This window comes from Phaseolus vulgaris, chromosome 10 (assembly GCF_051622355.1).
Source record: "Phaseolus vulgaris cultivar YP4 chromosome 10, ASM5162235v1, whole genome shotgun sequence".
Classification (NCBI taxonomy): domain Eukaryota; kingdom Viridiplantae; phylum Streptophyta; class Magnoliopsida; order Fabales; family Fabaceae; genus Phaseolus; species Phaseolus vulgaris.
Window position 1 is genome coordinate 19,978,182 of NC_143507.1, and position 24,094 is coordinate 20,002,275.

Here is a 24,094-nt window from a genome sequence, read left to right on the forward strand (position 1 = left end):
CCTTTACTGAGGTTGGGCTCCGCATGGCGATGATTGCTGCACACTGTACCGATCAGGTGATCGGAAGTGGACGTGGCAGCAAGCAGCGATAATATAGGCGTGTTGAACGGGGCACCTGGCTGACAGAAGGGAAGTACATCGGAAAGTCTGTGTAGTCGCCAATTGTTGGCTTGGCGTTCTCCGATCTCTAGTATGTATAACCGGCGGTCACCAAGCTTGCGTCATAGTCGCCGTATGTGAGTTTTAGGCGATCAAGTGGTTAGAGATCGCCTAAAGGGGCACATCGCCGAAAGATCAGGAAGGCTTGCTTAAGGCTTTCAAGGGGTACAAGTACGAAGGACGAGGTTATCAGATGATCATTCCCTAGCTAGAGGTCGAGGCAAGGGAACAGTTTCCCAGAACATGCACGATGTGCAAGTGAAGCAGATCGTGATAGCGGCAGGCGAGACCACAGAGAAGGTGTGCATGGTGACACCCCGTACTCGCCGCTTCAAGGGGTCGCGCTCCAAGGAAGCTATGCACCAAGTTACTCCTTGCATGGGTAACTTAGTTGAATAGCTTGAAGAGTAGAGGTGACGCTCAAGTAGAAGGGGGCTCCAGATGGCAACACGTGTACAACTGGATGCGAGCCACGTGTCCAGAGGTATAACCGTCAGGAGAGAGAAAGTGCTCAGGTATATAAGGAACTCTTAACAGACTTTGAGGTACGCTTTTTGAGAACACTTGAGTACACTTTGAGAATACTTTCGAGTACACAGAGATTCACTGCGCACGGTTCCTTGAGTTTAGATTTTCTCTCTTAGTTTTTGGTGATTCCGTCACTGACTTGAGCGTCGGAGCGCGATCGGTCGCAGTGGCGCCACTCTGTTTTCTTCAGGTTCTTGCGAGGAATTGAGGCGTGAAGGACAGAGGCTAACGTGGTGCGAAGCTGATCGAGAGGAGCATCCTTTGACGTGGCAAGACTCTTGCACTCAGGTCAACCGGCAAGATCACACACTTATCGGGGTTTGCCTCTATTCCCTGCTCAGTGAGCATGAATCCCAGAAACTTTCCCGCCTCCACCCCAAAGACACATTTCTCTGGGTTCAGCTTGAGGCGGTACTTAACTATCGTGGCGAACAGCTCTTCCAGATCAGCTGTTTGTCGCCCTCTTTCCTGAGAGGTCACCACCATGTCGTCGATGTAGGCTTGCACGTTCCTTCCCAGCATAGGTGCAAGGATCCTATCCATTAACCTCTGGTAGGTGGCGCCTGCATTCTTCAGCCCGAACGGCATGACCTTGTAGCAGTAACTACACGTCTCGGTCATGAACGTCGTTTTGCTCTCATCGCGTGGATGCATCTTGATCTGATTGTACCCTGAGAATGCATCCAAGAAACTCAGCATTTTACAGCCTGAGGCGCTCTCTACCAACGTGTCGATGCTGGGCAGAGGATACGAGTCCTTGGGGCACGCCTTTTTCAGGTCGACTGTGAGAACGGCATGAAACATTCGCGATCTTCTGCTTCACGACTCCCAGGGTGGTCACGCAACCCGCGGCGCAACTCTTCGTTCACGCGACACAACTCTTCATTCCTTGCCTGCGACGCCGTCAAATCTGCCTGTATACGCTCTTGCTCAACCTTTGATGCCGCCATCGCTTCCTGCAGGCCTTGCATCATATCCATGACCTGCCGCATGGTCATGTCACCGCTCTCAGCGCGCATCGAACTTTGCCTTATTGTCCTCATTCTTGCAGTTTCTTGAAGAACTTCGAACTGTAACAGTGGTTCTTGAAAATCCTTCGGTGAAAACGAGCGGAATCACGAACGAACGGTACAAACTCAAGAAAACTGGGGAACGAACGGTTGGAACTGATGAAGACCGAAAAGAATCGGTAGAAACTGGGCCAAACTAAAGAACGATCGGTGAAACTAAATGAAAACGCGAACAAACGGTGGAACTGAGCGAAACTTCAACGACGAACAACGAAAACTTGAACTGGACCGAAAGCAATCGGTGAAACTGCGTAAACTTCAAGATGAACGGTGAACCTTGCAAGATTCTTGGAAAACTTCTCGAAAACTGCTACTGAACATCTTAACACTTGCGGTGGGACAGATGTTTTAGATCCGCCCCACGGTGGGCGCCAAATGTTCCTGCCGGTTGACCAGAATGTGATTCATGCGTAGCTGTGACTCGCGTATCAAGAACACCTTCGTCTTAGTTCCAGATCTTCACCCTACACCGTCGTGAGTACATGAAACAGAGAGAACAAAGGGCGCCCTCGCGACCGTTTGCACTCCAATGATCAAGTCAGTAGACAGAAAACACTATGCACCTCCGTATTAGAACACCGTAACTGCGATGTTCTGAAGGCGCGTAACTGAATTCTAACGAACTTCTCTCTTGTACTCAAATCACTCGTGCGTACAGTGTGTAAGCGTGCAAATGATTACAACGTACCTTACTAAGCTTCCAGAAAAGCTTATATACCTTGGGTTTCAGTGCTTACTGCCACGTGGCTTCTCTGACTTAAGCATAACTCCACGTGGAAGGCCTTACGACGCTGTAAATCCCAGCGCGCAAGTCTTCCTTCCTCGAAGTGCATCCGGCGTAAGGGGTGACTACCTGGGTGCCAACTCATGCGCCCCAGCCTCTAGTCACTCACCCAGGGAGTATATCAGTCTCCCTCTCGTACCATGCGCGTGGATTACCCCTGCGGTGTGGCCCTCTCCCGAGTCGTATGTGTCCTAGGGATTCTCCAAAGGTGGCGCGGGTAGCCACGTCCTACACCTCACACATGAGTACTTCACGAGTCAGGTTACTCCCTACTGGTACTGGGAATATGGCCTTGAAGCCACCTTTCTCTTCTCTTTATTACTGTTCTGAGGTACCGGGGCCCGAGGCCTCCTCGCCCGTACCGTGGCCTCTTATCGTGCCTCCCCCTCCACGGTCTTCCCTACCCATGGGTTTCGAAGGTTGGCACCATCGGGACCAAAGCGCGCTCTTAGGACAACGAGTCACGCCTTTAAGGTGGGAGACGCTTAAACCTAGCGACGCCCACACATGGCGACGCCCATACATGGTGACGCCCATACATGGTGACACCCATATATGGCGATCCCCAAACATGGCGATGCTCAAAGCGGTCAACACACTAACTTTCCTCCTTGGAACCCCTTGGTGGGTCCCATCGTATGTTTGACTTTGGTCAACGCCCGAGGACGGGTCGGTACAAAATCAGTTTCATATTTGGCTGGACAAATTTTTCATTGATTAATTCTTCATTGCTGATAAATCAGTTTCTTTAAATCTGTTTTGATAAATCTGGTGATAAAAACAACCGGTTGAATTTCTACATCAAGCTTAAAATCAGTTTCATATTTGGCTGGACAGATTTTTCATTGATTAATTCTTCATTGCCTTTCACTTTACCTTCAGTACTTGCGAAAATCTTTCAGAAACACTTGACCCTCCCTCTTGTTTTTGCCCTATAATTCTAACAATTTGGGCTTGTGCCAAGCCCACCTTTCATGACAAGTGCTTCTAGGTTTAGGATTTCTTTTACCTACCTTTTAAAAGGCTTCTCACAAATGACACCTGTTCCGTCCGGTTGACCGGGACGTCTTCGTGCGTGGCCTCAACCGTCAGCTAAGGACTCCTTCCCACTGATTGCCTGCGAATTCCTGCAAAAAAGAGGACAAAGAGGCGCCCTAGCGGCCGTTTGCACTCCGACGCTCAAGTCAACCAGCAAGAAACACCAAAAAACTGTCCACCCCCGTATCTGAGCACCGCGTGTGGCACTCTGAAGGTGGTAAAAGAACTGTGTATCTGTGTGTGTGTTGTCTCCTTTAGGCAGAAATCTTCTCCGATCACTTGTACGTGACCTTAAAGCACGAGCAAGCAACCAAAGAGTTTTTCCTCAATTTGCCAAAGGTTCCAACCCTTTTTCCGACATTCTCAGCGCTATTTAAACTGCCCCCCAGCATTTAAAGCGCCTTAAAGCGCTTTTAAACTCAAACGTAACGCACTCATTAAAGCGCTTGATTACGAAACGTAGCGCATTTAAGACGTCGAAACGCTTGGGAGCCATAATAGTACCTGAATGCTGAAAAGGGAAACTGTATTGAATATCTTTAATTACCTGGCACCTGACTAGAGGGTGTTTCTATTCCGGCATTGCTGTCATATACGTGGAGGGCCTCACGACGCCTTGACCCCATCTGGGGGCGTTTCTGCCCATCCGGGGACGTTTCTACGTGTGGGTCCTCCTGCTTGGGAGTGCTACTGCGCTAGGGGTGGCTTTTTGGGTGCCAACTCATGCCCCCAAGTATCTAGCCACTTACTCTGAGAGCGTATCTGCCTTCCTCTCACACCCTGCACCCGGTTATCCTGGGCGTGACCTTCCTCTTGGGTCGTATCTGTCCCGAAGGCGTCTCTGGGGCGGCAGGGGTACTTCGCGAGTCAGGCTGCCCTTCACTGGTACTATCACTATGGCCTTGAAGCCACCTTTTCCTTCTCTTTATCACTTTCCCGAGATATCGGGACCTGAGGCTTTCCCACGACGTCGCTCCCTCCATGGTCTTTCCTACCCATGGGTATCGGGGAACCACACCGTGATTGCCTTGCTTTTACACTGTTTGATCTGGCGACGCCCTCGCCTGGGCGACGCCTTCACCTAGGCGACGCCTTCACCTGGGCGACGCCTTCACCTAGGCGACGCCATGCCTTAGTGACGCCTTGTCCTGCCTTGGCGACGCTTCCTCTTGGCGTCTCTACACCTGGGCGACACCTTGAGTTGACTTTGACCTTCCAGTCGTTGACTTTGACCTTGACTTAGTCAACGCCCTGATACGGGACGGTACAACACCCCTACCCCTCTGTCTTGTTCTCCAAGACACTCTCTTCTATAAATAGAGTGCCTTACCTCATGTATTTCACACTTGATTTTGAATATAGAAAAGAAACTCTACAAGACTGATTTTGTGAGACTTGTGAGCTCTCATTTTTGGGTCTTATCTTGGGTGGGTAACATCTCAAGTGGCGACTCTTTGCACCACTCATCTTGGAGTCCTCTTTTCTCCAAGTGGCGTGACAACCTTCTTATTCTATAAGCTCTCTTCATATTTTCCTCTTTTTATCTTTCTTTACGCCATCCTTCCATTCCATATATGTCTTTTTCTACTCTTTAATTTGTTTTTTTATTTTATTCTTTTCCTTTACTTATTCCTTGTCTTAATTTTCGTGCATCATTTGTCACCTTATAATTGTCTTTTTCTCTTTGCCCTTCTGAAGTGAACCTTCACTTTTACTTAACCACTTGGTTAAATTCGTGTCCAGTGGAATCTTCTTAGGGTTCTCACCATAATTGCTAAATAAAAAATCATAAATAAAGAGCAACCAATAAAATGTGCAATCCTAAAATCAACTCACATCAAAGCTCATGCCCAATCATCTTACAATGAGAGCAAAATGGATGGAGCCATTCATATTCCACATCAGCTACACAAGCAAAGTCTGGACGTTCAACCAAGAGGTGATCAGGAAGAGGGGGACAACATATCAATATCCACCAACACTCTAGCAAAAAAAACCCTATTCTTTCTCGTTGTATGATCATCCAAAAACAAAGGGTTACCAAGACCTCTGGTGATGGAAAATATTGTCGTTGGTCTCCAATACTCCAAAGGTAAATGGTAAATTCTAACCCAGTCTCGAGTTTTAGTACTCTTCATAGTAGCTGGAACAAAGTCTTTTATCCAGGCAAACAATCTCATGAAACTAGGAGATAACTGCAATGAACCCATCCCGAGGGCCCATCGCATGTATTCTAAAGAAGCGAACTCAAACTCATAGAAACCCTTCCCAAGAGGAATTGCTTTCAATGGTCTGAGAGCCTTCCACACCAGTTGCAACTTTTTAGTTAAATCAAGTTGTGTGAGAGGTTTATCCCCCTTAGATAGAATAACCTGATTGTGTAAATGGGTCTTGCAATCCTCAAGACCAGTCAAGTAATATGCCTCATCAACTCGGACAACAACCATGCCTCCCTTAATATAAGGAGTAGGTAGTTGGGACAAAGGAATGTCACATGTATTTCCCAAAGCCTGAGCAAAAGTCAACCTTTGGCCTGGCATAACAAACACTTTCTTATTACGGAACACTTCTCGATCCATCAAACAAGCCCATGGGATGAGGAAACCCGTCGAGCCCTCCACGATTCTCAAAGGCTAACAAGTTGTGGACTAGCCCAAGCCAGCCACCACCGTCCCACTGGCCGTACCACCCAAAAATCTTGACTTTACCACAAATGTTGATAAAAATCGTGACTTTACCACAAATTTTGATAAAAATCGCGACTTTACCACAAATTAGAACTGGCTACATGAAAAATGTGGCAACTTTGGTTGTGTACAATAAAATTTCCAAGAAGAAATTTAAGGAAAGAATACACCTTGGATGCATACGTAGAGAGCCACCGCGATACCGACCAGCACCCACGAACCATGCGCCACCACCGTCCACCACCAAGTTGGAGAATTAACGACCACCCACACAAACTCTAGTCGCTCCAAAATCCTTCGGAGAAGAGAGAATAAAGAAAAAATATTATCTCCAAAGAGCTATTTTTATCCAACTCATTATGTTTGGGATGAATCTCATTTGTTTAAAATTAGTGTAGATAATTTACTGAGAAGATGTGCTCCACTAGATGAAGCCAAGAGAATTATATGGTAATGCCATAATTCATCACATGAAGGACAATTTAATGGGGAAAAGATAACTGCAAAAATTATTCAATCAAGTTTTTTCTGGCTCTCGTTGTTTAAGGATACACATGTTTTAGTACAAAGATGTGATAGGTACCAAAGAACATGAAGCCTTTCTAAAAGACATGAGATGCCATTACAAAACATTCAAGAAATTGAAGATTTTGACTGTTGAGGCATTAATTTTATAGGACCTTTGCCATCTTATTTTTCAAATCAATATATATTATTAGCAGTTGAGTATGTCTCTAGATGGGTTGAAGCACTTTCAGCACAGAATGCAGATTCCAAACAGTCATTAAATTTTTTAAAAGGAATATTTTTTGTAGGTTTTGTACTCCTAGAGTATTGATAAGTGATGGTGGTTCTAATTTTTGTAATACCTAGTTGAATAAGGTTTTAGAACATTATGGGGTTAGTCATAAGGTGGCTTCAGCTTATCATCCACAAACAAATGGGTAAGTAGAACTTTCTAATAGATAAATAAAAAAAATATTAGAGAAAACAATGGCCTCATCGAGAAAAGATTGGTCAATCAAGCTTGATGAAGCTTTGTACGCCTATAAGACTGCATATAAAACTCCTACTACTCTTTCTCCATTTCAATGGGAAAGCATGCTATCTTCAAGTGGAATTAGAATACGAAGCATATTGAGCATTAAAGACGTTAAATTTAGATGTGAAAGCTGTTGGGGAAAAGAGAAAACTGCAAATCCAGGAACTAGAAGAGATAAGATTAAATGCCTAAAGTTCTTCAAGACTCTATAAAGAACACACAAAGAAATGTCATGACAAGAAGATTATGGAAAGAAATTTTCATATTGATCAATATGTGTTGTTATTCAACTCTAGATTAAGACTTTTTCCAGGAAAGTTAAATCAAAGTGGTCAGGCCCTTATATTGTGAAAAAGGTAAAGCCTTATGGTGAAATAGAGTTAGAAGACCCAATATCACATAGAAGCTGGGTAGTAAATGGTCAAAGGGTAAAGCCATACTTGGGTAATGAGAAGGAGAACTTCACAACGCTGATTTTTTTAAACGACCCCTAGAGAAACAAGCATCAAGCTATAAGTTAAATAAGCACTTACTGGGAAGCAACCTCGTGCACATTTAAGTTTTATGATGATTTGTCTTTATTTTTATTTTTACTGCTTAAAAAACCATGTTTTAATGTAGGGAAACTTGCCCAAGCGTCATATGTCTCACTTGGGCGGGTTTGACGACGTAAAAGTTCAATTTTTGTGTAGGGAACCTCGCCTAGGTGCAGTATATCTCTCCTAGGCGAGGTTGACAATGTTAACTCAATATTTCTTGTAGGGATCCTCGCCTAGGCGTGGTATATCTTGCCTAGGCAAGTTAGGCAGATAAACAAGGGGTGCTCTCTGGAGTCATCTTGCCTAAGCGAGATAAATCTTGCATAGGAGAGATTCCACATATAGAATCTCTCCTGAGTAAGACATCTAATTCGCTTCAATGAGTTTGACGGTTCCAAAGTACGAAATTAAAGGCAACCCAATCCCTATACGCCTCCCGATCAGTTTGCAACCTATGTAGCTTGGCTTAGGGACAGGTTCTATTATTAAAGGGGGTCAGATCTAGCAAACAAAGCAAGGCCATCTACACCTGTAAATGAATACTTTAATATAAAGCTGGATCACTTCTTAGGAAGAGAGGATTGAGAAAAACATGGTTTTATTTTTCTACTTTTCTTTTCTTTTTAGTTTTTTTTTGGTTTATTTTTTATTTCTGTTTATTTTGTTATTTTTATGTTTTGAATTATTTTTCTTGAATGAATTTTAATATTAATTTATTTGTTGAGTAGTTTTCTAGTTTATTTTCCACAAATAAAAAAGAACTACAATAATAAGTTTGAGTTGTGGAAAAAGGGACTTCGTGTTTAAATATTAAATAGTGAGATGAATTATACATAGGTTAGAAAAGAAAATATGATTGAATCCCTATTCAAATGTAGTTAAATGATACATGAAAATTTAACAGAATGATTAATTAGAACAGAGAATGACAAAACAACAAGGAATGAGACCAATTAAACCAAGTGAGTGTGTGAACCTTAAACAATTTTGAGAGTTTTACTGATGAATTGAAAGTTGTGGTTGCTTAATTTTTATTTTTTTATTACATCATAAAAGATTATAAAGATGATTGAGGCATTTGTTTTAATTAGGAACCCAAGGCCAAATAGCCAACCTTTATTTTATTAGAAGTCTAATTTTTTATATATCCCCTTTGATCCAAGAATTTTTGTTATGATTGCACCCTAAAACCTTTCATGATATATTTTTCTACCCTTTGTCATGTTTAAGGAAGGAGAACATAGATGCAAAACAAAAAGAGTATGTTAAAAAGAAAAAAAGAAAATGAGAAAAAGAAAAATTCATGTTAAAATGATGAAAAAAAATATAAATAAAATGAGTTAAAGTGTGAAGTCAAAAGAAAATGGTGATTCGATAACAAATATGTTCTATAATTGGATTGTAGGTATGTTCTTCTTCTTTAAGATATGCATTTTGTTATCTAAAAACTAATACTTTTTGGAAGCCCAACCTCATTATAACCCTGTAAAAGAACTCAAGATTAATGTTTCTAATATGTTTGTGATATGAAGATGAAATGAAAAATAAGATTATAACCCTAAACTCCGCACCCAACTATTATTTATCCACATTCATATTTCACATAACTTTGTGTCTTTGTTACTAGATATATCATACAACCTAGGGAACATGTCTTTGAGTGGCATGTTACTACCTATTTGTCATCCCAAACTCTGATATATTTCCCTTTAACAATTTTCCATTGAATGTCATTTTTAAAACAACTTCCCCACTCCTCCATACTAGCTATAATCTTGATACCCCTCCACCAGATAAATTCATCATTTTTTACTCCTATATTTCTTATTTCTCTCCACCCCCATATTTAGATACTAGTATTTCTTTCCAAAGCCCTTCCTTTTGTGTCCCTAAACGCCAAATCTACTTTCCTATTAGGACTATGTTAAAAAATCTTATCTCCAAGATCCCAAACCCTCCATCCTCATTAGATTTGCACACTTTTTCCCATGATACCCAAGTTATTCACCTTCCCTGTCTTCCTTAACCCCACAAAAACTGCCTTTGGATTTTCTTAATTGTATTTGTGACAACTGTAGGAATTTCAAAGAAAGGAATATAAAAGAGAGGAAGATATGTAATCACTGATTTCAGAAGACAAATTCTCCAGCCAAAGGATAAGTGTCTTCCTTTCCAACCTACCAATCTTTTCTTTATTTTATCAATTATCCCATCCCAAAATATAAATTTTCTATGATTTGCCCCACACTCATACTAAGATACTTAAACAAAATATTCATTGTATCGCAATTCAGAACCGAAGCATACATATGAATTGTATTTGTATCCAAACTTGTGGATGACTACTCTGGGAGCTTTTGGCTTGGGCGAGTGTTGGTGCATTTCAGCTTCCCTTTTAAGCTTTGTCTATTTTTCTTTTGCCCTTCCATCTCCATTCTTCCCTAAAATCCTGAAATTAATAAAAATTTAGGAATAAATCATTCTTATACAAATTATAATCACAAAATATGTAAACAGGTTTAAATTCATAAATTAGGGGTTATTTTATGGTTATTTTATCAATTAATATTCATAACTGTATGTATTTTAATATGAAATATTACTGAAATCTGGCAGTTATCAACTTCCCCCAACTTAGAATCTTGCTTGACCTCAAGCAAAGTAAATGAATATAACTAAATCATTTTTTAATTTAAATATCAAAACCGCTTAATTCACTAAACAACAGATTAAATTAGAAACTTATGTTACTTCTAAATTCAAATATAGCAAAATATGGATACGATCAACTTCAAAGATCACATCAAAAATAATAAAATGACAATTCATCAAGGAATTTCTTATATGCTCACAGATAAGTGTTTCTCTCTATTTTCCCTTAATTGTAACAAATCATGAATTGGAGACGTAGACGATTTGAATGGAAAAGGGACAAATAAATAGGTTATTACAAGAGCTAGATGGTATACAATTGCGTAAAGAAGGAGATGATGAATGACAATGGAAGACTGATGTGACACATGTTACACGGTAAAATAAGCTTATAACAAAATTTTGAATGATTTAAGTGGAGAAGAAATGTTTTTATATGAACACTTTTGGAAAATTAAAGCCCTCCCTTATGTTCACTTACTTTAATGGAGAGTGTTAAACAACAAAGTAACAACCAAAGATAAGTTAGGCCCTTGGGGAGTACATCTAGATAGCATGTTGTATGTAATGTGTGGTAAAAAGGAAGAATATGTTAGCCATCTCTTTTTAATGTGTGAAGTGGTTTTGGTGGCATGAAACCTATGTTATAGGTGAATTGAGGAACATACAATACTGTTGAGCATGGGAGCTTTGATGTTTCAAATCCAAGATGGAGTTTGAAGTTGTGTTGCTTTTGGTTTGAGTTTAGATTAGAATGTTTAGAATCTATGTAAAGATCACTTCTTAATCCTTGCATAAAGCTTGGCCAATTTGTTTTAAAGAAACAAAGTGTTTTTCTAAGCAAAGGGAAAACAACCGGTTGAATTATCGATATAGTTGGTTGTTTGTCACTTAGCTGGCTTAAAGGTTTTGAAACTGTTTTTGACTTGGTTATGTAATTGTCTAACCAATTCAACCGGTTAAATCGTGGTTTCAACCGGTTGATTGTGTGTTTTCATAACAGTTTTTTGAAAACCTGTTTTAGCTGTTTTGAATGGGATCAAAACTGTTTTAGCTCATTAATGCTGTCTTGAACGACTAGTTTTCAAGTGCTATAAATATAGCATTTCTTTCAAAACGTATATACAAATTTTACAGAGATTGAGATTTGTTTTTGAAATAAGTTTTCAAAAAGTTTGCAAGATTGCTGTTAAGCTTTGCATTGGTACAAGATATGATCATAGGGCTTCTTGATATAATATTATTTTTAATAATGATAGGCCTATTCCCAAAGAGATTTTTACTATGACACAATTGAAATCTTGGTTTTGGATTACCGAAAATGAAAATAAGACTTCTTTTTCGTATCCTAACAGGTATTATAAGTTGTTTGGAAACTCTCAAAAAATAAAATCAAAGCAATAATCTGATTAAAATTTGATTTACATAATGTTTATGGGCTATAATTGGTTAGTTGATATACCAGGATGGAGGCCATTAGCTAAATTTGCAGGTGGAAGGATCACAAATGATTACATCATGAGCTAGGATAAGTAACATTCAATATCTCTTCACTTGAATCTATAATTGGAATGGGTGTAAGGGGAAGTCTCCACCTAATCATGTAGAATTTGCTGTTAAAGGTCCTGGACTTGGATGGAAAGCAAAATAAGAAGCACAAGTTACTGGTTGGGTTTGACCACTTCATATCTGCTAGGTTTCTGGTTTGATGTTTGCAGGTGGAAAACAATCGCTCAACGAGACTTTCATCACCTTGGGCACAATATTGTGAAGGAGAAATTACATTATCCAAGTAGGAGCAAAGTGAGCATGTCTAGTGAATGGAGTGGATAGATAAGCTCCAAAAGCATCATAAGTTTTTTGTCAGCAGCTATAACGAAACAAGGTGGAAAATCTGCTCAAAACTTGGGCACAAGGTTGGAAAGAGGATGGAAGGATCTAAGAATGTTCACAACATTATCGAATCTCATGGACAATGTAGTTTGATAGTACGCTAACGCAACAGTCCCTGTACTGTCAAAGCAAGGATATATCTACATTACTATGAATGGAATTTTGGAGGAAAAAACATGGAAAGCTCAACCAATACCAAAGGTTCAAAGGCACTTCTGCTGGAATTCCACTATTATGATATATATGTTTTTATTTCTGCTCAACCAATACCAAAGGTTCAAAGGCACTTCTGCTGGAATTTCACTATTATGATAATGTTTTTATTTCTGCGCATCTGGTGTTTTTTTTTTGTACAATTTATGTTTTTGTGAAGTGTTCTAAGGATGATTAAATATTCTTTGTAGGTTTTAGTAGGTTATTGTAGGTTTGTGTTAGTGGTTTTGCTACTTAAACATGTATGCTTGACTACTTGAAGTAGTTTTTTTTGTAATATATGGTTAGAGTTTCTTTTAAATACTTCAATTTATTCATATTTTTGTCGATAAAAAAGACTATTCTCATAATTACTATATTTTATAATATGATTATTTTCATCAAATATTATTATTAATATTTATTTTTGTTTGGCTTTTTTGTTTACATTTTTAATCACTAAACGAGTCTCACCGTCTAAATAAAACCAATAATGAAGAAAAATATTACATCAAATCTATGTAATAGTCTATTATTTAAATTAACAACACCAAAATCTATATTATTAGCCGTAGTAATATGCCATTTTATCATGTAAACTCCAGAATTGTACATTATCAGCTTCAAGCATACGATCTCATTCAGTTGTGACAAAGTTATGAGACTTACTGACAAAGCTTAAAGAGTAGTTGACAAAAAGCAAACAGAATTTTAAGAGGCATCACATTCTCAACACAAAGAACAAAATTGAAAAACAAAAGTATAAAAGTTATTGTAACAAAAGGAACATAGTACTCTTTTATTGTTTAAAAAGTAAGAAGTTATTAAGGAACAGAATAATTAAAAAAAAAGTCAAAAGTTATTGACAGAAGGAACAAAAATATATATGAACACAAAAACATTTCCATAAACATCTTTAGCGAAACACAGAGGAAACAACCACTTGTTACTTTCATTCACCACTTTCAAGGGAAGGAAACTATGCATGTATGAGTTTTCATGTCTGAATGAAAGTTTTCTATTATAACTTTCCTTTCTTTTACTCCATGAACATGGTTTATTAATCTCAAATTGTCTCATTTTTAATATCATTTGACTAGTTAAAAAATCATTTTTGTTTTAAGTTCACACAACTTAATTATTTAATTATACTACTTATTCTATAAACTTTTTAGGTTTAATACTTTTGAAAGTAATCTAGTTGAAAACAAAAATGAAATAAAGACTTTCAATTTTGTCCGTTCAATCTTGACTTCAGTATCTCGCACAAAAAACATCTAATTAAATTGAAGGTTGACTCAGATAATCATTGGGGAATGACTTATAACTTATAATAAGTTATGCATTCTAAACCACAACATAAAGTGACCAAAATTCCCAAGTAATGATTACACTTGCAAATATACTTCGGGTCTTAATGAAGTTAAAAATCCTAATTATGATTATTATAACAAAGTAAAATGTAATTCCCTCTTAAATCCACTATCACTTTTTTCTTGGAACCAGGAGTTCCTTGTGATTGGGGTAAATTCATTTGGTCTTCATATATTCCGCCTTCCAAAACTCTAGTACTCTTGAAATTTTTTCATGGGTGGCTTCCTAGAGATCAACATATTCATAATAAAGGTTTGCATATACGTTCTATGTGTACGCTTTGTGAAAAGCACACAGATAATTTATTTAGCATTTATTTTTTGACTGTTATAATGCTTTGCATATTTGGAGTTGGGTTCGACAAATTTTTCTTACTTCTTATTTCTCTAATAAGGATGATCTTCTTTCTATTATTAAGAGTCCTTTGATTAAATTGATTACACTTGTTGTGATAACTTTTTCTATTTGTATGATATGACGTTTGATGAATCATGCTAGATTTCAGGATAAGATTGATATTTCTAGGACTATTTTTGTAATTAAAAATTTAACCTGTCTAGGACTATTATCAATGAAGAATAGTATGTTGGATTTCAACTTGATTAAGGTTTTTGGTATTAATACTCGTATTGGTAAAGCTCTTTGTCCTCTTCCGGTTAGATGGGAGTTCCCTTCACAGGCTGGATTAAAATTAACACTGACGGGGTTGCTACGAGATATCTTGGTCTTGCTACTTGTGGAGGTATTTTCCGTAGGACTATGAGAGAGTTTATTGGTGCTTTCTCTGCGTTTCTTGAAGTTCAAACTGTTATGGTAGCTGAGTTTTATGGAGTTATACATGTTATGCTTTGGTTTGTGCTGCATTTATTGCTAGGACTAATGTTCCTGGATGTTTCACAATCGATTAAATACATGTCTTAATTACTGTGGGAAAATCAGGTTTGGGGTTACTCATATTTTCCGTGAAGGGAATGCGTGTGCTAATAAGTTGACTAATTTATGATTTATTCATAGAGAATCATTTCATTGGTATAATAGGTTTCCCTGGTCTGTTCTTAGAATTCTTTATGAATGTATAGTCTACCTATGTATCGTTTTTGTTAACATATGGGTTTTGGTCTAGTCTGTCATTTTTTTTGTAGTTTTGTTAATAATATTTTTTTTATGTGATGACACATGGTTATTGTTAATTGAGGTGTCAGCCTAGCTGAGATTTCAAATTGCATAATGATATCTAATATAAAAGTTTTTATAAAAAAATACAAAGTAAAATATAATTATAACTGATGTCAACCTTAGCTAAAAATTAAAATACTTTTTTACTTTAAAACATAACGGTGTAATTTTCTTATGATATTTCAGTGTACCTTAATAAGAGTATTTTTTATTTCTTAATTCTTTAACTGAGTATTGATATTGGTTAACAAAATGTTATCACAAAATAGACATATCTTATGGAAAATTTTCAAAAGAATATGTCAGGAAGTAACGTACTCCATTTTCAAATAGAAAAAAAATACTCCATTTTCAAATACAAAAAAAAAATAAAAATACTCCATTTCACTTTTATATGATATTTTACAGATTTTTTTTTTTTGTTTTGAATAAGATGTCGTTTTTTAAAATTAATGGCATATTAAATAACTCCGCAGACTCAAAAAGAAAACTTTCCAGAACTATTTTAGCTAATTTTCTATGTATTTATTTTTTGGTGAAAGTGTTGGTAGTAGAAAAAAAAGAGTAATTAATTTTGAGAGTAAAAACATAATATATATCTTTTTTATGAAATTTAATAAATTAAATGTATTTTTCAATACTTATATCAAAACCCAAAATGTGTGAAATGGAAAGGTTTAAAGAAGAAAAAACGAAGAGAGGATATTCTTAGTTATTTTTTTTAATATAGAGAATTATATATATATATATATATATATATATAACATACATAAAAATAAATAAAAGATAAGAATATCAAATTTGTATAAATTTATCATTTTATTTTTAAAAAATGATCAAATTAAAATTATATTAAAAATAATATTTTTACTTTTCCTTTTCTTCTCCGAAACCGATTCCTTGATATGGTTAATTTACACAAGCTTTAGGTGTAATGGCACAAAAAGATAACTACAATTTTAACACAGTAGAAAGCCACGAATTGATGCCTCTTTTTTTTTTCTTTCTTTTTTTTTCTGTAAGGAAGATCCATAGCATCCTCCCTCACTTAAAGGAAGTTTTTTTAATTAAAAAAGTGACGTGCTAAGCATCGTGTAAGACATCTCAATAAAATTGGCACTTTAAGACTCTTATCCTATACAATGCATAAAAAATAAAAATAAAATAAAAATACAAATAATTAATATGAAGGAATAAAGGATGTACCTTTTTTGTAGTATTATTTGTTCGTATATAGTCAGTAGGTCATGTGTGATCTGTTTGCTAAAAATCATTGCTATTTCAATAGTTATCAAATATTGGATTGTATATGGAAGCCATACTTTTGCTAAAAATATTACTAAGTCATTGTTAGATTATTGGACATATATATACTCATTATTTATTTACCTTGCACAAGTTCCAATTACTCTGACAAACCTTTAAAGTTAGGACTTAATTAAATAATTAAACTCTGTAATCAAGACTTGTTAAGATAAATTATACCTAAAATGTTGACGTAATTAAGAACACTTTCTTCTTCTTTTGAAAACTGGCGTAAGAACGCTTTTTGTAGAACAAAAAGTTTTGGAAAGTACGTAGAAATTGTCATATTTAAAAACTAATGAGGTATGCAATTAACACTAATAAATAAAATGGCATAATGTCAGTTGATGGAATTTTTGTTGTAACATGTTAGTGAAATGTCTAAGGCATAACGTCAGTGCTTTGAAAAGAGAATTTACTTAACTTACTGTAAGGTTTTGTTAGGTTAGGATGTATATAATTTTTTTATTTGGATTGAAGTATCTTTAAATACATCTATTAATTAATTTTTTATTTATCAATAGAAAAAAAAAACAATTAAGCAAGTGGATAATAACAAGAAAAAGTCTAAGTCAAGTTCATATATTGTTATGAATAAAGAATTGAAAGAAGTTAGATTATGGTGAGACTGAAAGTTGGAGAATTGGAAGAAGTTAGATTATGCTGAGAATGAAAGTTGGAGTTGAGAAAGTAAATTATAATGTAAAAGAAGCAATCATACACTTTATTGGAGTATTTTATAAAAAAATAATCTTTGAAACTGCTGAATATTGAAGTATTTTATAAAAAAATAATCTTTGAAACTGCTGAATATTGAAGAGTGTTCCTGCCAGAAACTCGAGCACCTTCGTGCGTCTCTTCGAATGATGGAACGCGAGCCTTCGAACTTGCTCCTTCTTCCGTGATGATTTCCTGCAACACAGAGATAAATGGTGCACTCGCGACCGTTTGCACTCCGACGCTCAAGTCAGTAAACGAGGCAGAAAACACCGTGCACCTCCGTATCAGAATAGGGCGAACACCGTGCTCTTGGAAGTGCATAACTGAATTCTCTCCTATTCTCTCTCAAGTTCACAAGTGCGTGCAGTTTGCCAAATGACAGAGTATCTGGAAAACGTACCTTGTGTTGTTTCTCTTTGTGCCTTATATACCTTTGTTTGCGCTTCTGCCACGTGGCTTCTCTGACTTAAGCTTACTAGCGAGTGCATCTCACGATGCTGTATCCCAGACTTAGGAATATCCCAACGCGTGTGGTAGCCCTGTTAGAGTGTTGGCGCGCCCAGGGGTGACTACATGAGAGCCAACTGATGCACCCGTCTCTGAGTCACTTCCCCTGGGAGTCCCCTGAGTTGCTCACGTACCTTGCATGCTGACGCCCCTCTGGGGCGTGGCCTCTTATAGGTTCGTATCTGCTCTAGAGGGCATCAGCGATGGTGCGTTCTGCTGCATTCCTACACCTCATGAGCGGATAAGTCGTGGATTAGGGCTCTCTCTACTGGTACTGAAAGTGTGGCTTTAAATCCATCTTTCTCAGCTATGTTCACTTCCTGACATACCGAGGCCCGAAGCCTCCAGGCCCCTACCGTGCCGCCTCCTTCCATGCCGCCCCCTCCACGGTCCCTCCTACCTGTGGGTATCGGGGGGTGGCACTATCTGGACCGAAGCACATTCTTAGGACAACTGGCTACACCCTCCAGGTGGGCGACGACTGTGGCAGTTGAGGCCCAACTATGGGCGACGCCCGATCTTGGCGACGCCCAAGGTCTGTAGACACCCGAAGTGGTCAACACGTTGACTTTCACCTTGGAACCCTTGGTGGGTCCTACACATGTTGACTTTGGTTAACGTCCGAGGACAGGTCGGTAGAAAGAGTATATTAGAAAATGTTAATTTTAAATGTAATTTATCTTAGATGATAGTGTTTTTAGGTTTCGATTAGTTTTATTCACCGTCTTTCCTTTTATCACTACAAAGTATATTTATTAGGAATGGAAATATAGAAGGGTTAAAACACTTCAAATGTTTTCAATTTAATATATTTTTATTTTTGATAAAAGAATGTTAGTGAAATTTATTTTCAATATTGATTAAAAAAAATAAAATTTAAACTGAAACAATTTAGTTTGGTCATTAATTTCACATTTACTATATATATATATATATAATTTTTAATTTGTAAGAAAAACAATTCACCAAAATAAACTAAGAAAATCTAATATTTTGCACACTACATATTCACTAGATTAAATTCAATAAAATCTAAGTGAAATTCAATAAATAAAAGAGTTAAACTTATAAAAATCTTCTAATTTTTAATGGCATTCAAAGTCAATAATAAAGAGTATATATATTTAAAAGAATATGTTGCTAAGGATATATTTAAAAGGATATAGATGACGATATGTAAAAGGTTTTCACTTAGCACTAATCAAAAGACAAACACTTACATATGTCATCATTTCATCATCTCTCACAATGCAAAAAGTTCTCCTGAGTGGAAAGCACAAACGTTTACATGCATTATCTTCTATTATTATAATATTCTATTTATATGTTCTCTTGGAAACTTTTTTTCATTATAACAAAATGGAAGGGTCCAAGTTAGAGAGTGAGGTGAGAGTAGTGGAGGATATTGATCTTAAGCATGTTCATATTCCAATCTATAGGTTAAGAGCCCGAAGAGTTAACCTTGTTCCAAGGGTTAAGCCAAACAAAACCTCAAGGTTTGGCCACACTAAACAACCATTTTCTTTTATATGCCTTTGGGGATTGTAGGATAGAAATTACACCATTTTAACTTTTGTAGCTTTTACATTCTACCTTTTGTTTGCCCTAGACTTTTTCACACTATCTGTAGTCATATTAAGAGTCTTATTATCATGTCATCACATTTAACTAGAATTTCTCATAAACTTTAATCAATAAACAATGCCTTGTTAGTATTTTTCAGTTCATAGGGACATTGTCATGTCTTCTTTTCTCATTATTTTTGCAGTACATCAACTACCAAGAAGGATCAACGACTGGTTATTGCTGCATTCCCATGCCATGAAGTGTTCATGTTTCTGAATCAACAATTCCTTGGTGCCCTTCAGGTTGAATATCAAAACAAGACCAAATCGCCCTTGGAGACACACCCAATTCACATGTGGACTTTCCTTGCTTCCATCTGCTTTTACAGTATTGTTCTTGCATTCAAAGTCCACCCAAAGGCTCGCAGTGGCCACTTTGCTATGATCCTAAAAAATGTTCTTATTTTCTCAGGATCACTTTCTTCTGCATCCCTCTTGTCCATCTTCCAACCATGCTACCATTTTTGGTTTCTCTATGCCATAGGGTTATATATACCTCTAATGCTGGCTCATCAGTACTTGCTCAAAAATCAGGTGTTAAAGATGGTAACAAGGATAATGACTTCAGCTTTTCAACTCCAAAACAATCTAAATTTGTTTTGTGGACGCATAAGGCAGTGACCAACTCGAGCTCAGTACTAGAAGGAATGTCTGCTTTTTTTTACATTTTTTTTTTAGTTTTTAGTGGAAGTTTCTTTGAATTGATGATGAAATCATGTGGATATTACTGTCTGATTCATGCCTCTCACATGATTTTAAAAAATAGTAATAGTAAAAGTAATGAGTTATAAAATTAAACTGCTGTTAATTGGATCTCTTTTTTAGCATTTCATTCAAGTGAGCTAGTATGTGTTAGGAATCTGTTTGCTTGAACAAAGAAAATTTCTGTTTAGACTCCAAATTAGATTCTAAACACATCCTAAATAATTATAGTGCTGGTATCTACCAAACAATGATCATGCTTTTACCCAAAGTAGACCATGTTATGAGGTTTAAGTTGGTTCACTTTTTATATGCGTGCGAGGCTCTATGAATATATAAGGTTTCTTTAATCTTGTCGGTTTTCTTGATTAAAGGATTAAGATATATAATATGCATGGTGATGATATATAAAAATATTGTGATTAGGCCACATTAATTTTTTTTAGTAATTTAGTTAATATAGTGAATAAGTTTTTTTTTTTTTTTTATCTCAAATTAGTCTTTATTTAAGTATTTGTTTTGTAATATATGAAGTGGAAGTAGTTCAATGAAATAATTTTTTTCAAGAAAATGAAAATTATTGTCGTGGTTGATGAATGGTGATAACATTAAAGTAAGAGAGGTCATCTAAAATGTTGTTTCCCTGATATAGTGATTAAGATAATAAAGGCTAAGAAGTCTTAACTATTGTTGAGGTTGTTAAAGCAAATATAGAAATTTTATTAAAGGAGAACTCAGGAAAACACACTGTAACAAAAGAAGTTGCCAACAAAGCGAAAAGAAAAGAAGAGAAGTGAAAGAAGCCATAGTTGTGATCTACAAACTCCCCTGGGGATTTAAATGATCTATAAATTGGTCATTTTTAAATTGTTCATTTTTAAATTCGTCATTAACAAAATAAAGTGATATAATCTACATCCCGAGTATTAGATCCAATAAAAATCTTGTTTCCAAACCTCAGGATGCAGATTACCTGATCCTAAACCAATAATATTGTTTCTTCCTAAAAGGTTTGAAGAAAATTAGTTGAGTCCTGTCATAGCTCTGGTCTTAGCAATTTATAGTTCAAAAAAGTTACGGAATAAAGTAGTCCAAGCTAAATATTAACAAAAATTAGTAATTGAAGCAGTCACTACTTAAGAATTATTCTTATTCTTTTCTAGCCAATTTTATATAAAACCACCTATTTTGTATAGACACTGAAGTTTTGGTTATTTATCAAAATATTGATCTTTTTCATGTACATGATAAAGGATTCTTTGAATATATCAAATTCCTCTGGCCATTTTGGAAAGGACCTTTTTGTTCCGTCTATATGAATGAAGGCGTAAATCTGTTGAAAATAGTTATTCAAAATTTTTGAAGAGTTAAGAGTGAATAAATGACACCAATTTAAGGCCCAATTGCTGCATTTAGATTCATGCGATAATAAGAACTGTTAAATTCTGGAATGAAATGTGATATGATGTAAGGTAGGCTCTCACAGACCAGGTAATGGTGTGTCAAGGGTTGTGTGTCATTAACGTCTTAGTTAGGGGCACACATGCAAAAAAGCTAATGCCAAAGTCATTATATTATCATATATAAAACTATAACAATACACTTCACCATTGCAACCTCAACAGTTTCTATTTACTGATTTAGAATTTGGAGGAACTCATTATAGCATAACACTTTATTGTTAAAGTATGAAGGAACCTCCTTTTCTAATCTCATTTATCAGTAAGATTCCACACTCTCAAAAGTTAATAAATCCAATTTTTAAATAATATATTGGTGGGTATTAAAACTATATAAACCCAATGCAAAATGTAAAAACAATGACTATTTATTTAATGCGTTTTTACGGTCAGATACTGTCATTCAAAACGTGGTGGCATTTTTGAAATTAACTTCATTTACAAATGTTGCTATTTGTAATAGCTGCATTCTTAAATAATTTTTTACCTTAACTTTGAAAGGCGCCACTTACGCTTTCATACTTGCTTTCTTCTTGGTGCTTCGCGTTTTCTCTCTGTTTCTTCTCTGGTGTTCCTCTCTTCTTCTGCGAGCTTCATTGTCTTCTCGTGCCATTGTAAGTTCATTTCGATTAGTTATCTTTCTTCTTCACCAATGGTTTATAAATTTTTTTCGTTTATCTTATTTGTTTTCTTGCATTGCTTGAAGTACCACTGTTTCATTGTCTTCGTCGCTGTTTGTTTGGTTTTTGCTTTACTCCGTTGCTACTAATGCCTCCGCTGTCGCCTCCGTTGCTGCCGGTCCTGCGCCACTCTTCACCACCACTGTTTCCTTCACGCACAAGGTTAGTGGTGTTTAAAATTTTTTGAATTTTTTTTAATGTTATGAATTTGTTTATTTTTTAATTATTATAATTTGTATTATTTAAAATTTATATTATTTTTGTTTTTAGGCTAGAATAAAATTATTAAATTATTAGATGGTAGATAGATCTATATTTTTAATATTTATAACTAATTTAATGATTTATAATTTGTATATTTAGTATTTATTATAATTTTTATTCATTATTAATTTATATTATGTTAGTTGCTAGTTTAGAATATAATTATTGTCTTGGTATTGAGTCTGAGGGTGTTAGACCCTCAACAATTGATACGTGTTGGTATTGAGTCTGGGGTGTTCGACCCTCGGTAAACATGAGATAGAACACTCATTAGAAAACACCTGAATGACTATTACAGAATATAATGGATAGAAATTGGATTAATTTCTTTCGCATAAGTGATGAGTACGAAAGAGGAGTAGAAGAATTTATACAATTTGTGCAACGTAACGCGAATAATAGTGGTCATGATGGAGCAACGATTAGGTGTCCGTGCGTTAATTGTTTGAATGAAAGGATACTGGATGTTAAGAAAATCAGGGAGCGCCTTCTATGTGATGGGTTTCTTCGATCTTATACAACTTGGACATGGCATGGTGGGTTATTAAATTTACCATGTGTTTATGTAACTGAAGAATATGTGGTGTCCACCATGGATGATGCAGTACATGATTATGTAGATGATGATCGATTGGAGGACATGATTTGTGATTTGAGAGCTGAGTCTTTTGCACAAGCGCATGGATATAGAAGTATGTCAAATGATGTTGAGACTCCATTGTATCCTAGATCAACTAACTTCACACAGTTGTCGGCGATGTTAAGAATGATGAATTTGAAGGCAATATATGGATGGACTAATAAAAGCTGCACGAAATTGCTTTAGTTGTTGAAGGATATGCTTCTAGAGGGAAATACTCTACCTAATCGTAATTATGAGGCCAAAAAGATTCTTTGTCTAATGAGTATGGAGTATAAAAAGATACATGCATGTCCTAATGATTGTATATTATATAGGAAAGATTTTGAATTGTTGAAAAGTTGTCCAAGGTGTGGGTTATCACGTTATAAGTTGAAACAAAAGATGATGATACTATTGAAGAGATAGAAAAGCATGGACCCCCAATGAAGGTTATGTGGTATCTTCCCATCATTCCAAAGATGAAGCGTTTGTTTGCAAACCTAAACGGTGCTAAGAATCTTAGATGGCATGTAGATGAAAGGAAATGTGATGGCATGTACCAACATCCAGCCAATTCTATTCAATGGAAGAAATTTGATGATAAGTTTCTAGAGTTTGGTAAAGAATAAAAAAATATCTGATTTGGTTTAGCTATAAAAGAAATGAATTTGTTTGGTAATGTGAGTACGAATCACAGTTCATGGCCTGTTTTACTAGTTATTTACAACTTACCTCCTGGATTGTGCATGAAGCGAAAATACATGATGTTGTCTATGATGATATCCGGTACGAAATAGTCAGGAAATGACAGATGTTTATCTAAGTCCCCTAATTGAAGATTTGAAGTTAATATGAGATCAGGGTGTTGAAGTATTTGACAGATTTGCTAATAAAACTTTCAAGATGCATGCCATGTTACTTTGCACCATCAATGACTTTCTGGCATATGGTAACTTATCAGGGTCTAGTGTTAAGGGTCATAAAGCATGTCCAATATGCGAAGAAGACACCGCTTCTCAACAATTAAAACATGGAAGAAAAAAAATATATCTTCGATATCGGAGGTTTCTTAGAA

The 24,094-nt window shown here is 36.3% G+C and overlaps 1 protein-coding gene across 1 annotated transcript; it reads right to left on the reverse strand.

Moving 5' to 3' along the window:
* Positions 1-5,522: 5,522 nt before the first annotated feature.
* Positions 5,523-6,158, reverse strand: LOC137817586 (uncharacterized). The gene has a single exon (XM_068620872.1). The coding sequence runs from the start codon at positions 6,156-6,158 to the stop codon at positions 5,523-5,525; it is 636 nt and encodes a 211-aa protein (XP_068476973.1).
* Positions 6,159-24,094: the final 17,936 nt, after the last annotated feature.